This window comes from Rhinolophus hipposideros (genome assembly GCF_964194185.1).
Source record: "Rhinolophus hipposideros genome assembly, chromosome: 19".
In the NCBI taxonomy this organism is placed as follows: Eukaryota; Metazoa; Chordata; class Mammalia; order Chiroptera; family Rhinolophidae; genus Rhinolophus; species Rhinolophus hipposideros.
Window position 1 is genome coordinate 9193068 of NC_138065.1, and position 13774 is coordinate 9206841.

Below are 13774 nucleotides of genomic sequence, written 5' to 3' on the forward strand. Positions count from 1 at the left end.
TATAAAGTTACAGTAAGCCGCTGTTAATTTAACACTGTAACCCGAGTGTACGTGTTTATAAAGTCTGCAGGCGCGTGCAGTCATGTCCTTCCCATCCACTCACCCCCCTCACTGACTCACCCAGAGCAACTTCCGGTCCTGCCAGCTCCGTTCATGGTAAGTGCCCTGCACAGGCGTACCACTGTCTTTATAGCATATCTTTACTGTCCCTTTTCTATGTTCAGATATGTTTAGATACACATTTACCGTTGTGTTACAGTACTCAGTGCAGTAACATGCTGTAAGGTTTGTAGCCTAAGGAGCAATGGGCTGTACCTCCAGCCCGGGTGTGCAGGAGGCGGTACCATCTAGGTGTGTGTAAGTGCACTCTGTGATTGCACAACCATGAAATCGCCTACGAGGCATTTCTCAGAATGGATCCCTGTTGTTAAGTCACATATAACTGTATAACTCTCTCTCTATATATATAATACATATATAACATTTGTATCGTTTCCATATATAATATATATTTACATTACACATGTTTGTAAGGGGAGAGGAAAGAGAGGGAGACTATATATATATATATATCCCCCCCCCCCATTGTGGGTCATGATCAAAAAACTTTGAAGACTGAGATACCAGGAAGGTGAAGAGACACTATTTGCCAATTCACCCATATGTACCACAATATCCCTTGTTTTGCTAAGGAACTTTCCCTCTTATTCCTCGTCTGCTAATAGCTTTTATTTTGAGTAGGTGCTGAATTTTGCCAAATACTCTTTTTGTATCTATTCAGGGAATCATAAGGTCTTTCTCTTTCAATGTACTACATTATAGAGAACTTGTCCAACAACGCATTATCATTGCATTTTTCTAGTTCTGAGAATATTTTTACAGTTATTTATTGTGTCCACAACTCCCTAACTTCGTTATACAGTCCCTGTATAACGTCCCACATAGCACTCTGAACTTCTAGCAGATTCTATATTTGCCCAGTTTGTCAAACATGCTACTACACATCCTACCACATTCTGTATGAAGAAAAGACCTACATTTTGTGATTCTTTATTAAATTCATAAGAAGCCAAACACCTATACTTCATTTAGTTTACAAGATCCTTTATAGTTATCTTTCGAATTTAAGAACCAATAACCTAATAAGAATTTACAGCTATTGGAAAGCTATATTTTAATCCTGATACAATAATGTTAAGTATTTCAACGTTTTTGTTAATATAACTCTACTGAAAGGATCTTGGTCATCTGACCTCCATAAAAATACCTGTCCAGATTATATTCACTTAAGCAGCGCCCCAGAAACTTTCACTGGCTTCTTATTTATTTGCTATATTTGGTTTATTTATTCATGTTTAAATACTAAAGCACATCTGTATTGCTTGAAAGCAGCCACATGACAAATTTTGCGTTTTCAATGGGCAGTGGCTTCCACTCACCAAATCAGGAAACTACAACACAGTTTCTTTCAACATGTCCATTGGTGCAAAGGTTCTTGAGAAGCTGTTACAAGACCTTTGACCTTGGAAACCCTGGAGTTTCTTGGGCGTCTTACATTTTTCTTGCTGCGTTTTAGGAGAAAAGAAATTTAATTTTGAATACAATAAAACAATATTTAAAAAGGATACCTTTTACAAATCATTTGCACAAACAACATGTTACCTATAAGTTAAAAGCCTTTCAATAATTTAATCAATATAAATATACACAGGTACACATTCTCTACAATCGTTATACTTTAACAGTTAATATCAAAAGGAAAACAATCTGTTTTTATAAAAGGCAAGGGAATGAAAAAGCTGTAATTACCGTACTACACTTTGCCAAAAGACCATCTTGAAAGAAACAAAATTCTGTGACACATCTGACATGAGTGGCTGATAGCCCATCTAGCCTTACTAAGCAACATGTGCTCAAACTGTGTATCTCTTCCTCTTTTCTTCCACCCCATAGCTGGGAAAAGAGGATACCCAGGGACAGAACTAATGGAATCCTCATTTATTTAGCCAGGGGCAGAGGGAACTCCCGTGACAACAGACAGATGAATTCCCAACTGAAAATTCCCAACAAAGCCTCAACACTGGTTGTCTCTGGGTGTTGAGACTTTGGGTGATAAATTAACTTCTAGTTTCCAAATTTTCTATAATGGCTATAATGGGATGTATTGCTCTTACAATGCAAAGAGAGTTCCCACCAACCCCAAATCACAGGTATGCTAGTATGCTGTTTTATTGTGAATGCTCTGACCGTTGAAGAAGAACTTCGAAGTGTCCTTGCAAGTTCTTCCTTTCTTCCTCTCCTGGTGGTGGGCAGGGTCTCCATTTTCCAGAGAAAGATAAGCAGGATTACACAGTCTGGGGATTGGGGTCAGATCTGCCTGGGCTTTACAAAAATGATGTTGGGAGGAGTTCCACAATTTCCCTGATGGCTAGAAACAAGGATACTTACTAATCCTTGTTGTGTCTAGGCCCATGTTCTGGGCACAACAGAGGGAGATAAAAAAGTAATAGAGCTGGCCCCTAGTTAGGAAGAGCACAATCCATAATCAAGGGCATAAAGAACACAGGAATAGTTTAACCTATACACAGGTACTGGCTGATACAGCGCAAACTAAAAGGAAGAAGATGGGAGAGTACTGGAGCCAATTGGGAGTGATGCCTCCAAGATTTCCAGAAGCAGTCACAGTGATGTCTTCTCTTTACCTCTAATGCAATTTCTTTTTTCTCTACGAGATTAATAGAAATGGAAATTCTGAAAACACAGGAATTTTTCCAGTTGGGAAAGTGACCTAAAACAATGCTGCTCAAGCTCGCTGACGTAATACTCAGGTTTGAGGTAACATTCAAGTTTCAGGGTAAAACACATATTTCCAGCACATGATTTTAAGAAACTATGGGTATGATTTATTTGAAAGTCGGTAGTCCTTAATGACAAAATCAAATTTTCCTATAACATTACTGTGTCTTCCACATTTGACGGAACAGGTAGGGGCTGATCTGGGGGCGGGGGGAAGAGTTAAAGTTCTTAAGTGTTGCCTAAGTCCCTCAGGGCACAATCCTGAAAACAACTCAAATAAAACACCGTGTAGTTTCTTCCTTATACAAAATGGCATCTCCCCTCCCCGCCTTTTAACGTCCAAGTGCTCACCATGTCACTTTGTGACTGCCCTCCACCTTCATCAAACAGCATCATATACTGGGCAGGATTCTGAAGTTATTGCTGGAACTAGGGCCTGAGCTGGAAATTCTTTTGGAGGTGCGCCCAAGTGGGGAACTGAAGAAATTACACAATTGGAGTGGTGAAGGGAGCTAACAGAGTTGCAGTCACACCTCTGATGCTGAGAAAGTTGCTTTGGTACAATTGGCTTTTCCTAGAGGATCATCTGTGAGAATAAAGGCACAAGTTGCTCAAGCCAAGCATGAGGCTGGGAACCAAGCTGAGGACCCAAATGTCATCAGTCCCAGTGAAGCTGAAGGGCCTTGGGCCACACAGATGACCTCTCGGTGCTTTTCCTCTGGCACAAAAAGAAAACGCTCACACCAACCTGCCTCAGAAGATTCCTGGTGAGGAGCCACTGATAAGGGCAGATGTCAAATACGGTATGAACAGGAATCTTAAGGACCTAAAGATGAAATCTTAAGGGTGTTTATCTTAGTCCCCTAAATTAGTGGGAAGAAAGTTTACATACATGCTTTTAGATGAAGGACAAGCAACATGATCAAACTTCTAGAAACAAATCAGCTTGCCACGCTAGCATGTATATTTGAGCTGTCTGGCCAGAGGTCATGATTCTGCACTAAACCTGAATTCTGGACATTTAACAACTATTCCCTCAAGATAGTAACGGCCTCTCCCACGAAATCTCTTCTCTGACTTGCTCTGTGCCTGAAAAAAAAAATCAGTCTCCATGCGGAGTACTTCCCATGTCTGCTCCAGCCTGTCTTTCTCTAAGTCTGTTAAGTTTCCTGGGAGAACCTGCCTTAGCCAGAAGCACAGAAGATGATCTGCTTCCGAGAAGGATTCTGGGGTTCTTCACTTAATCATCTGAGTCTCTTCATCCGCGTCGTAGAATTCTTCTTCCTCACTCTCACTCCCGACAGCACTCTCCTTGTCCGCAGACTGAAAACAGGAAAGGAGAAAAGGGCAGCGAAAGGACAGCATGACATTTCTAAAATGAAAATTACTATCCAACATTCATTCCACGGACAACTGTCTTTTGATGACATCCAGCCCCTAAGAATTAGCTCCGAAGGTGTTCTAAGAAAGCGAATGAATCATCGAGTATCTTGATTTCTCTGAAAATCAGCGGCTACTAGATCCCACCTTTGTTTCCAAGCAGTTTTGCTGGGTTCTATTTAATCTAACCAGACATACTTCTTCCACCCCCACCCCCACCCCCACCCGCACCCCATCATTATCTAAGTGGTAAATCTCAATGTTAGGACTAATACTTCCATACCTGTGAGGGATCCAAGGTCTGTAAAGACAGAGCTTCCTCCCCCAGCCTCCGATATGAATATACCTGGAGGTCAGAAACTGTCTCCAGCAACGGAGTGTTAAGGGTTTCTGGCAGTAATAAACTCAGGAGGCCGGAGGTCAGGCCCGTGGCTCCAAAGACAATGAAGGGTAAAGACCACTGCACGTATTTCTGTGGGGGCAGGGAGAGGAATGGAAACAAACAAAAACTCAGTATTAGTTTCCTTGGAGACGACATCTGCAGACTTATGACTGAGCGACTGCCCTGTTGACCATCCAGTTCGTATGTTCCCACTCGACTACACTGTAACCCACTTCTTTCCCCATAGAGAATTACCCTGGGAATTCAGTGATTCCTCAGGCACCCAGATAGAGGGGTGAGTAGATCACACAGCCCTGCTTTGTGGATCAGAAGCAGCAGACTGCTTTGTGTGGAGGGTGGCGATTGTGGGAGGAGCAGCCAATCCTCTGCGGCCCAAGTCTGTCAGGAACCAGGTGCTCAGGTTCTATTCCAGGCATGTAGCTTCTAACACAGTGCTCTCCCCATACTCTTCCCTTAGGAGACACCCCAGATATTGGCTGGTGATGAACTTGAAAGTTCTCAGCCCTGGAATCAACCAAACAATCCCACAAATGCTCGCTGATTCGCTTAGCACCATAAATGACACGCACAGGGGGGTTAAAGGTATCAACGCCCTGAGAAGAAAAAGAGAAACCCAAAGAACCCTACACATACATAGGGTTGGAAAGTACCTGAACTGAACATGACAAGAGGCCAGTGATACAAGCACTCACTTTGGAGATCCAAAAAATATTCTCAGGAAAATTGAAACAGTGTTTTTACACACAAACAGGTTCAAAGATAACAACACAGAAAAACAAACAAAACATGGTCCTTGCAAGATGGTGCCCTGGGGCCTGAGCTGATATTGACTTTCTTGATTGAACTCCTGCACAGGAGTTGCTCAGTATTATCTCCTTGTTTGGGCTTCCAAATTCTGTGAGTAGGACCACTACCGGTTAGGCTGTCCCCTCAGGTAATATTTTGCTGATTTTTCAAAAGAGAACAGATGATGGAGGAAGAGAACCTCTGACCTTTGGCCATTTACATGCAGACACATGTCCAGCATTATGAGTGTTGTTGTTGAATAAAAGGGAACAGAACACTTTCACCTCTCCTCAATTGAGTAAGAAATCAGTAGAAACACAGTGCTGGGTATTACGGTGTTTTAGGAGAGCCATCCAAAGGTGGGTATCTTTCATGATAGACCCCCTCCTGTGAGACACATTTTGCAGAATGGAACTAATGACTCCTTCATAAGAAGAGTCCTAGAACCTAAAATTAAGCACGAGACCTGGAGAGAGATACTCCGAAAAAGGAAGTATATCACAACTCAAAAAAAGAAAAAGCTACAATGGCATTTCAGAGATACCCTGTCCTAGGAGGTGGTGAGTCAAGTTGCCTGAGTAACGAACAGGTTCAAAGTGCCACACCAAATCTAGTCACCCTTCGCTGAGTCTTAGCTGGGAAAGTCAGAGAGCAGACCAAGCAGAGACGCGTGTAGGTTCTGTCACAGAACCTGAACATTTCACGACTGGAAGGATGACAGGGCTGTCATTTAAGTCGAGCACCTGTGTTTTAACTATAAAATTTAGAAAATGGCAACAAGTATGAACAAACACACGGCTAGGCGTATTTCTCTTCTCATTTTCTTTTCCAAGAGGTGTGTCTTTGGGGAAGGCATCTGATGCCTTTTTGCCGTCCTCTCGTCTGTAACACAGGGTAACAACAATGCCTACCTCAGATGGTTACTATGAAGATGGCCTAAGATGGCATATGTAAGGAGGTTAGCACAGAGCCCAGCACACAGCGGAAACTTAATAAATATTCACTAGTGGACTAACTTGTGAATGGGGACAGAAAGGGGGTGAGCTGGCATTAACTCCCCAATGAATACAGACAAACAAAACATCAGAGCCCTGGGGGGGAAAGCATCCTCGGTAAGAGTACATCCGATTGACTGATATTTAATCTAAAAGGACCTTTAATCTCAGCCGAAAGGACCTTTAATCTCAGCCGGCCCGGTGGCTCAGGTGGTTAGAGCTCCATGCTCCTAACTCCGAAGGCTGCCTGTTCCGATTCCCACATGGGCCAGTGGGCTCTCAACCACAAGGTTGCAGTTCAATTCCTCGAGTCCCGCAAGGGATGGTGGGCTCCGCCCCCTGCAACTAAGATTGAACACGGCACCTTGAGCTGAGCTGCAGCTGAGCTCCCAGATGGCTCAGTTGGTTGGAGCATGTCCTCTCAACCACAAGGTTGCCAGTTCGACTCCTGCAAGGGATGGTGGGCTGCGCCCCCTGCAACAGGCAACTGTACCTGGAGCTGAGCTGCGCCCTCCACAACTAAGACTGAAAGGACAACAACTTGAAGCTTGAACGGCACCCTCCACAACTAAGAAAGGACAACAACTTGACTTGGGAAAAAGTCCTGGAAGTACACACTGTTCCCAAATAAAGTCCTGTTCCCCTGCCCCAATAAACAAAAAAAAAATATTTAAAAAAAATAAAAGGATCTTTAATAAGGCACAGGTTCACATGTGTGGTCGGGCTGATCCTAAATGGCCGCTGTTCATTATCTCTTTCTACTCAAAAGCACAAGCATGTCCACAGCAAAGAATCAAGAAAAACAAAACCAGGAGGTACAAACCAACCAGTGAGGGGACGAAGGGAGCGATAATCCCACCAATTCGGGAGAACATGGAACAAGTCCCAAGCCCAACATTCCTGAAAGGCAAAAGAAACAGTTAAAGAAAAATCAGTAAGTTCTGCGGGGACATTTGAAGACCCTGGGGATTAGTGGGCCTAGGATAATATATTCCAAAGTGGAAGCACAGCGTATCCAGCAGAGCTGCCTACCAGAACTTTCTGTGATGTGGGAAATGCTCTATGATTGCGCTGTCCGATGTGAAAGTCTCTGCATGCTAGACACTGGCAGCTACAGAGCGCTCAAAAGGACGACAAACAGGGAAATGAATGTTTAACATTTCATCTTAATTCATTTAAATTTAAATAGTCACCTGAGGCTAACAACGACCACATTGGACAGTGCATCTCTGAGCACGTGAATATTTCTTGCCGAACGTGCTCATGGGTTTTTTACGTCTTGGGTCTCCAATCAGTTAATACAACCATAGGGGAGCCAGGGCTTTGTGACCTGAAACATCTGCCCATTTACTGAAACTCAACTAATTAACGATGAAAGGGTCAGGCTTATAAATAGGAGTTGACTGAGCTCATATTCTTAGGGAACCAGGAACATTATCTTCTTGGGAAGTGTAGGTATGAAAAAAGTGGGAGGAAGAGAGAATGGTAATAGTTACAGGTAGGGTGACCATACATCACCCCACCACCCCAGACTAATTGTTAACAGCACCCACATTCCTCTCACACGTGTCCCAATTTGGACAAAGTGGTCCTCCTAGTTTCATAGCCAGGAGCCAAAGAAAGCAGGTTATGGGCACAAGTAGGAAACGACTAGCCAATTGCAGAAATCTGATCTCTTACTAGGAAAAAGATGGAAAAAAAAACCCATTAGGCTTCCTGTATGGATAAGGGAAAGAGAAGGGTCCATTTGGAATGAGCCTCAAAAAAACTGCTCACTGAGGGAATACCAGCCTAGCCCACAGAGGCAGTGCTGGGAACCCCTGCCCTACACATTTTGGGGTGTTTTGTTTTCAGACCTATTTTCTGAGGAGAAATTTAGGATGAAAGATGTTCTTTTTGAGATAAGCAGGTCCTACTCATCAAAAACCACCTTTAAGAACTAATGTGTAAATCGAATCGTCACTCATTACCATGTGGAATTATCTTCTTTAAAATGTGTATGTTTTGTGCTCCCGTGCAGGCTCGGGGAGAACAGGGACTTCGTGTCTTGGTCTGCCGTGTGCCTGACACAGGATGATGGGTGACTGAATAAATGAGGTCCACCGAAATGCAACGACATCCGAGCACTATTTGGGTGACAGGATAGGTTTGGAGCAGAGCACTTTCCTCACCATTTACAGGAGGGACTCCAGCTCCAGCTCCAGCTCCACTTTCCTCAGCCCAATGAGCAAAGAGCGGTCTACACGGACAGCTTACAACTGCTTGCTGAATTGTTGCTGGCCCTTACTGACTCAGCTCCAGGTGAAGCAGGAACCGTCACCCTCGTTGATGTCAGCATCCATGCCAACATGCGGCATGGGTGAAGGAGAAGGTGGCTGTGTGTGAGACGTACCTGATGACTGTAGGGTAAAGCTCCGAGGTGTAGATATACACGACGTTGAAAGCAGCACTGATGGTCAGCTTCCCCAGCAGAGACAAGGAATGGCTGTTCACCACTGCAAACACACCTGTGTCTGAGGAGGACAAGTGCCACACCTGTGAGGGCTTTAGCGGAACGAATCTTTTTTTAAATGAGACATTTAATTCTGAAGGAGTAAGAGGCAATCAGGGTGATCTCAAACAGCAAAGAGGGAAGACGACTGAATACACATTCAGAAGGTTTCGTGATCACAGCCTACACACATGCAACCATGTTCGTAATGCTTTGGCTATCCCCACGACATTGTACGTAGTGGTGGTTGTTATGTGGGATTAAACTTGCAATCACCGCTGCATGACAGAGCCTCCTGAAAACTTCTCTACTGCAGTAAAGGGAGCTTCAGGGAAATCTTAAGTTTCCTCCTCCAAGGGTGTTACTTTCCTCTCCTTTCTTCCCAACCTTGCTCAGCAATCAATGCTGTACAGTGCTGGTCAGCATGCCAAGCCCTGGCTTATGAGGGGAGTTAAGTCTGATAGATGAGGGGAGCAGAGGTGAGGGCCAGAAAAACTCCTACCTTCGGTTTGCATTCCTTGGTGTTCCATTGCAAAGATAAGAAATAATCCCATGAAATTACTCCCAGAAGACACAAAACATCAATGTTCATTCAAGAACAAGACTTAAATATGGGAGCTATTGTTCATCCTTCTTCCTCCCCAACTTCTTATCTGACTTACAAATCTGACAATAATGATAATTGAGTGTCTTAATGCAACGTATTTACAGAAAATGCAAAAAGACATTTTATGCCAGTTCATTTCCTTATTAAAAACATTATCAATTATCCTGTGGTTCGTTTTCGAATGTATTTAACCTCTCCTATTGTCCTCTGCCTTCAAAATAACAATTCTCTTCTGAGGAAAAAATAAAATGCTCAGCAACTCTGTAATACTTTCCTGGCTTCGTTATCAAACATCTCCAACGAGTGACGAGCCCCTCACTTTCTCACGTGCATATGCCCCATAAGTCACCACGACCTGGCTCCCAATGCCATCCTCTCCTGAAACTCCTACTCTTATAGGTCAACAGTGATGTCCGATTCACCAAAGTAATTGCCTCTCATTCTCTCTGACATTTCTGCCAAATAGAACACGCTTGTCCCCTCTCTTGGGACTGGATGCATGGCTCATCTAAACCACTCTTCCTTTAAATAACTCAAACGCAATACTCGTTCCTTCCTTTGACCTTCACTGCCTCTATTTCCTGATCCATTCAACTGGCTCACTCCAGACACTCTCCTGCAGTGGCCGACGTTCCCATCTTGTCTGCCCAGAGTCTATTTCGAGTTACCTCAGGCTGAGGCTGGCATCTTGTTTGTATCTGTGTCCCTCACAGCACCTCCCATAGTTCGATGCGCAGTGGTACTCATTAAATATTTGGGGAACAAGTCAGTAGAAGGACTACAATAGGGTTAATTTAGTGAAAAGAACCTGTGTTCGTGCTCGCTCAGCTTCTGAGGAAGGAGGCACATGATACACTCCATTCTAAAATATGTTTCACCTCCCCTGCTTGACAATGACATAAATCTTCATCAACTTTAAAGATGGTGTCATGAACACAGTGGCCCAGGCACTGCCAAACTCGACCATCTGGGGCTTTCTCCTCGTCTGCCAGGCTATTTGGAAGAAGATGCTAGCCATTTTAAGTACTGAATATGTTATTTTACACCATGAGGTGCTTCTGGAAAAAGAATCCCACCTGTCAGCATTTACCCCAAAATATGTGTCTGGACCTTACCACTTCAATTAATAATAATGAGGACTATTAAATTCACCAATTATTTTCCAGAAAAATGAGTGAGTCAGGAAAAGGTATTGAGTGGCATGGAAGCAAACAGAAACGTGCATATCTGCTTGACTGCAAATAATCTCCGGGACTGTTTTCAACCCGAACAGGATGGCATCTTTCAGAATTGAATGGAGACACACTAAAACATCCCTAACAACAGGTTACGGATGGCCATCCTGAAAATTGAAGCCAAATGGCACATCATAGAAGGCTTGTCATCTAAACACCCACAAGATCCAAAGCTGGAATAAGTCTCCTATGTGGGGCTCAGGACACTTCCAGCTGTGGCCCATCTGGGGAACCTGGGACCAGCCCCATGACCTCAGGGTGCTCCCATCAGCCTAACACCTCATCTGATGCTTGAAACTTCTGTGTTTCTGTGCCAGTGTTCCTGCCAACAGAGTCTGCAGTCACCACTTAAACTTGGAGGAATTCCCTTTTGCCCAAGTTAGCCCATGTAAATTTCAGACAGCTCTGTTTATTAGATAATTATTTCCCATTCTTTTTGAGACTCCTGCCTGTGGAACTGCTGGGCGTTGGTCATCCTGAGTTAACGTTTAGGAAGGCTTTGCAGCCACTGGGCTGGTTCCCTGATTTCCTGACCTTAGTTCTTTACCAAAAAATCAGATATTATTGGCTATTACCAATGAATGTTCAAAGCAACTGTTTAGAAAAAACCATGACTTAAAAGGGAAAATTTAACTCAATTATCTTTGCAAAAAATGGAATTCTCAAAATGCTTGTCTCCTTCAAAGTAATGAACTCACGAGGTTGTTAAGTTTATTCCTATGATGCAGCTATTAAGGTCTTAATTTTTCGAACTAATTATCTGGAAGTTTTCTCAGAACTGATTTGGGCTCAGCAGGACAAAATGTCTCAGTATGTTACAGTCACGTTTCAATGACCCAAAATATACAAATTCAACTTAATCATCCACTTCATTCACTGGGTGACTATAGCAAATGTTTTATTGTTTGTGCATACAGTGTTTCCCCGAAAATAAGACTGGGTCTTATATTAATTTTTGCTCCAAAAGATGCATTAGGGCTTATGTTCAGGGGATGTCATCCTGAAAAATCATGCTAGGGCTTATTTTCCGGTTAAGTCTTATTTTGGGGGAAACACGATATGTAAAAAAATCTTTAAGACACGGGGTGGCCCGTTAGCTCAGTTGGTTAGAAGATGGTGCTAATAACACCAAGGTTGCCGGTTCAATCCCTGCATGGGCCACTGTGAGCTGCGCCGTCCTTAAAAATGAATGAATGAATGAATAAATAAATAAGTTTTTTTTTTTTAAATCTTTAAGACAGCTGTAGGCCCTCTATTATGGTACATAGGTTAGGCCAAAAAACACAATTATTTTGCTCTGTTTGGCTTTTTTTTTTTAATATCACATATGCACACAGTTCCGTCACTAGAGAATCACCATTTCTAGAATTTCACATGAATAATTGTTTGTAGACTTTTGTGTCTGGCTTCTTTTTGTTAGTATAACGCTTGTGAAATTTCTCTCTATTGTTATGTGTATCAGTAGGTTTTAGATCCTTCCTTGTTGCTGCTTGAGTAATATTTCATTGAATGGACATACCACAATTTGTTTATCCATTCTTCAGCTGATGGGCATTTGGTTTCCTTTCAATTTGGGGCTATTATTAATAAAGCTACTATTTGCATCAAAGTCTGTGTGGATCTGTGTTGCTGCTTCTCTTGGATAAAGTTGAATCGTATAGTATGTGTATGTTTCACTTTAAAATAAGCTGCTAATGTTTTCCAAAGTATCTGTACAATTTTACATTTCTTTTTTTTTTTTTTTTCAATTTTACATTTCTCTTGGCAGTATATAAGTGTTCCAGTTCCTCCTGTTATCACTGTCAACATCTGGTATGGCCAGTTTTTTTCATTTTAGTCATACTAAGAGGTGTGTAGTGGTGTCTCAGCATGGTTTTAATTTCTATTTCCCTAATGTCTAATGATATTGAACATCTTTTACCATGCTTATTTGCAATTTTTATATCCTTTTGGAGAAGTGTCTGCTCACATCTTTTGCCCATTTTTTCCTCATTACTGAATTGTAAGATTCTATATTACGGATACAAGTCCTTTATCAGGTATGTATTTTGCAAATATCTTTCCCATTCTGCACCTTACTTTTCATTTCGTTAATGATGTTTCTTAAAAAACAAAAGTTTTTAATTTTGATGAAGTCTTAAGGTGAATTTCTTTCCTTCTGTTCCTTCTGTGTCCTTTTTAAGAAATCTTTGCCTAACTTAAAGTCAACAAGATTTTCTCCTATGTTCTCTTTTACATGGTTGAATAGATTTAGCCTTTACATTTATTTAGGTCTACTATCAATTTTGAGTTAGTTACTGTATATGATATAACATGGTTGAAGTTAAATTTTTGCATATAGATATCCAATTATTCCAGCATCATTTGTTGAAAACATTATCTTGTTCTCATTTAACTGACTTATCTTTGTTAAAAATCAATTGACCGTGTGCATTTTTCTCAATGTATGTTATGACTGAATAAAACATTTATAAAAGGTGAGTAAAAATCTCATCCCCTCCTCACAAAATAAAAATCAATTGACCATATAGGTGGGTCTATTTCATACTCAATTCTGTTCCACTACCTATCTCTACAACCGTTTCTATGCTAATATCATATTATCTTGATTAATGTAACTTTGTAGTAAGTTTTAAAATCAGGTAGGGTAAGCCCTCCAACTTTGTTTTTCTCGATAAACATTATTTTGGATCTTCTAGATCCTTCGCATTTCTATAAAATTTTAGGTTTCAACTTGTCAATATCTATCAATAAAAAGAAGCCTGCTGGAAATTTTGTTGGGATTGGGCTGAGATAGATCAATTTGGGGAGAATGGACATTTTAAACAACATTTTCTGATCCTTCAGTATTGTAATTTCTTCATTGATTTTATTATTATTACTATTACCACCAATTCATTTATCTGGTCTTTAATTTCTCTCATCAGTGCTTTATATTTTGTAGTTTTCTATATTTTGTAAAATTTAGCTCTACATCTTATGTGTTTTTAATTTTACTACAAGCAGTATTGCTTTATTTCAATTTTAAATTACTTAGTGTTAATACACAGAAATAAAATTCCATGTCACATGACTCTGCTA

The 13774-nt window shown here is 41.6% G+C and overlaps 1 protein-coding gene across 1 annotated transcript in view; it reads right to left on the reverse strand.

Moving 5' to 3' along the window:
• Positions 1–1329: 1329 nt before the first annotated feature.
• Positions 1330–13774, reverse strand: part of SLC22A15 (solute carrier family 22 member 15) — a 67151-nt gene continuing 54706 nt past the window's right edge. The window contains exons 9-12 of the mRNA XM_081026866.1: positions 8753–8873; positions 7188–7260; positions 4460–4648; positions 1330–4119 (exon numbers count right to left, since the gene is read on the reverse strand). Coding sequence (XP_080882992.1) covers positions 4033–4119; positions 4460–4648; positions 7188–7260; positions 8753–8873 — 470 coding nt within the window. The 3' untranslated portion in view covers positions 1330–4032. The remainder of the gene's footprint in view (positions 4120–4459; positions 4649–7187; positions 7261–8752; positions 8874–13774) is intronic.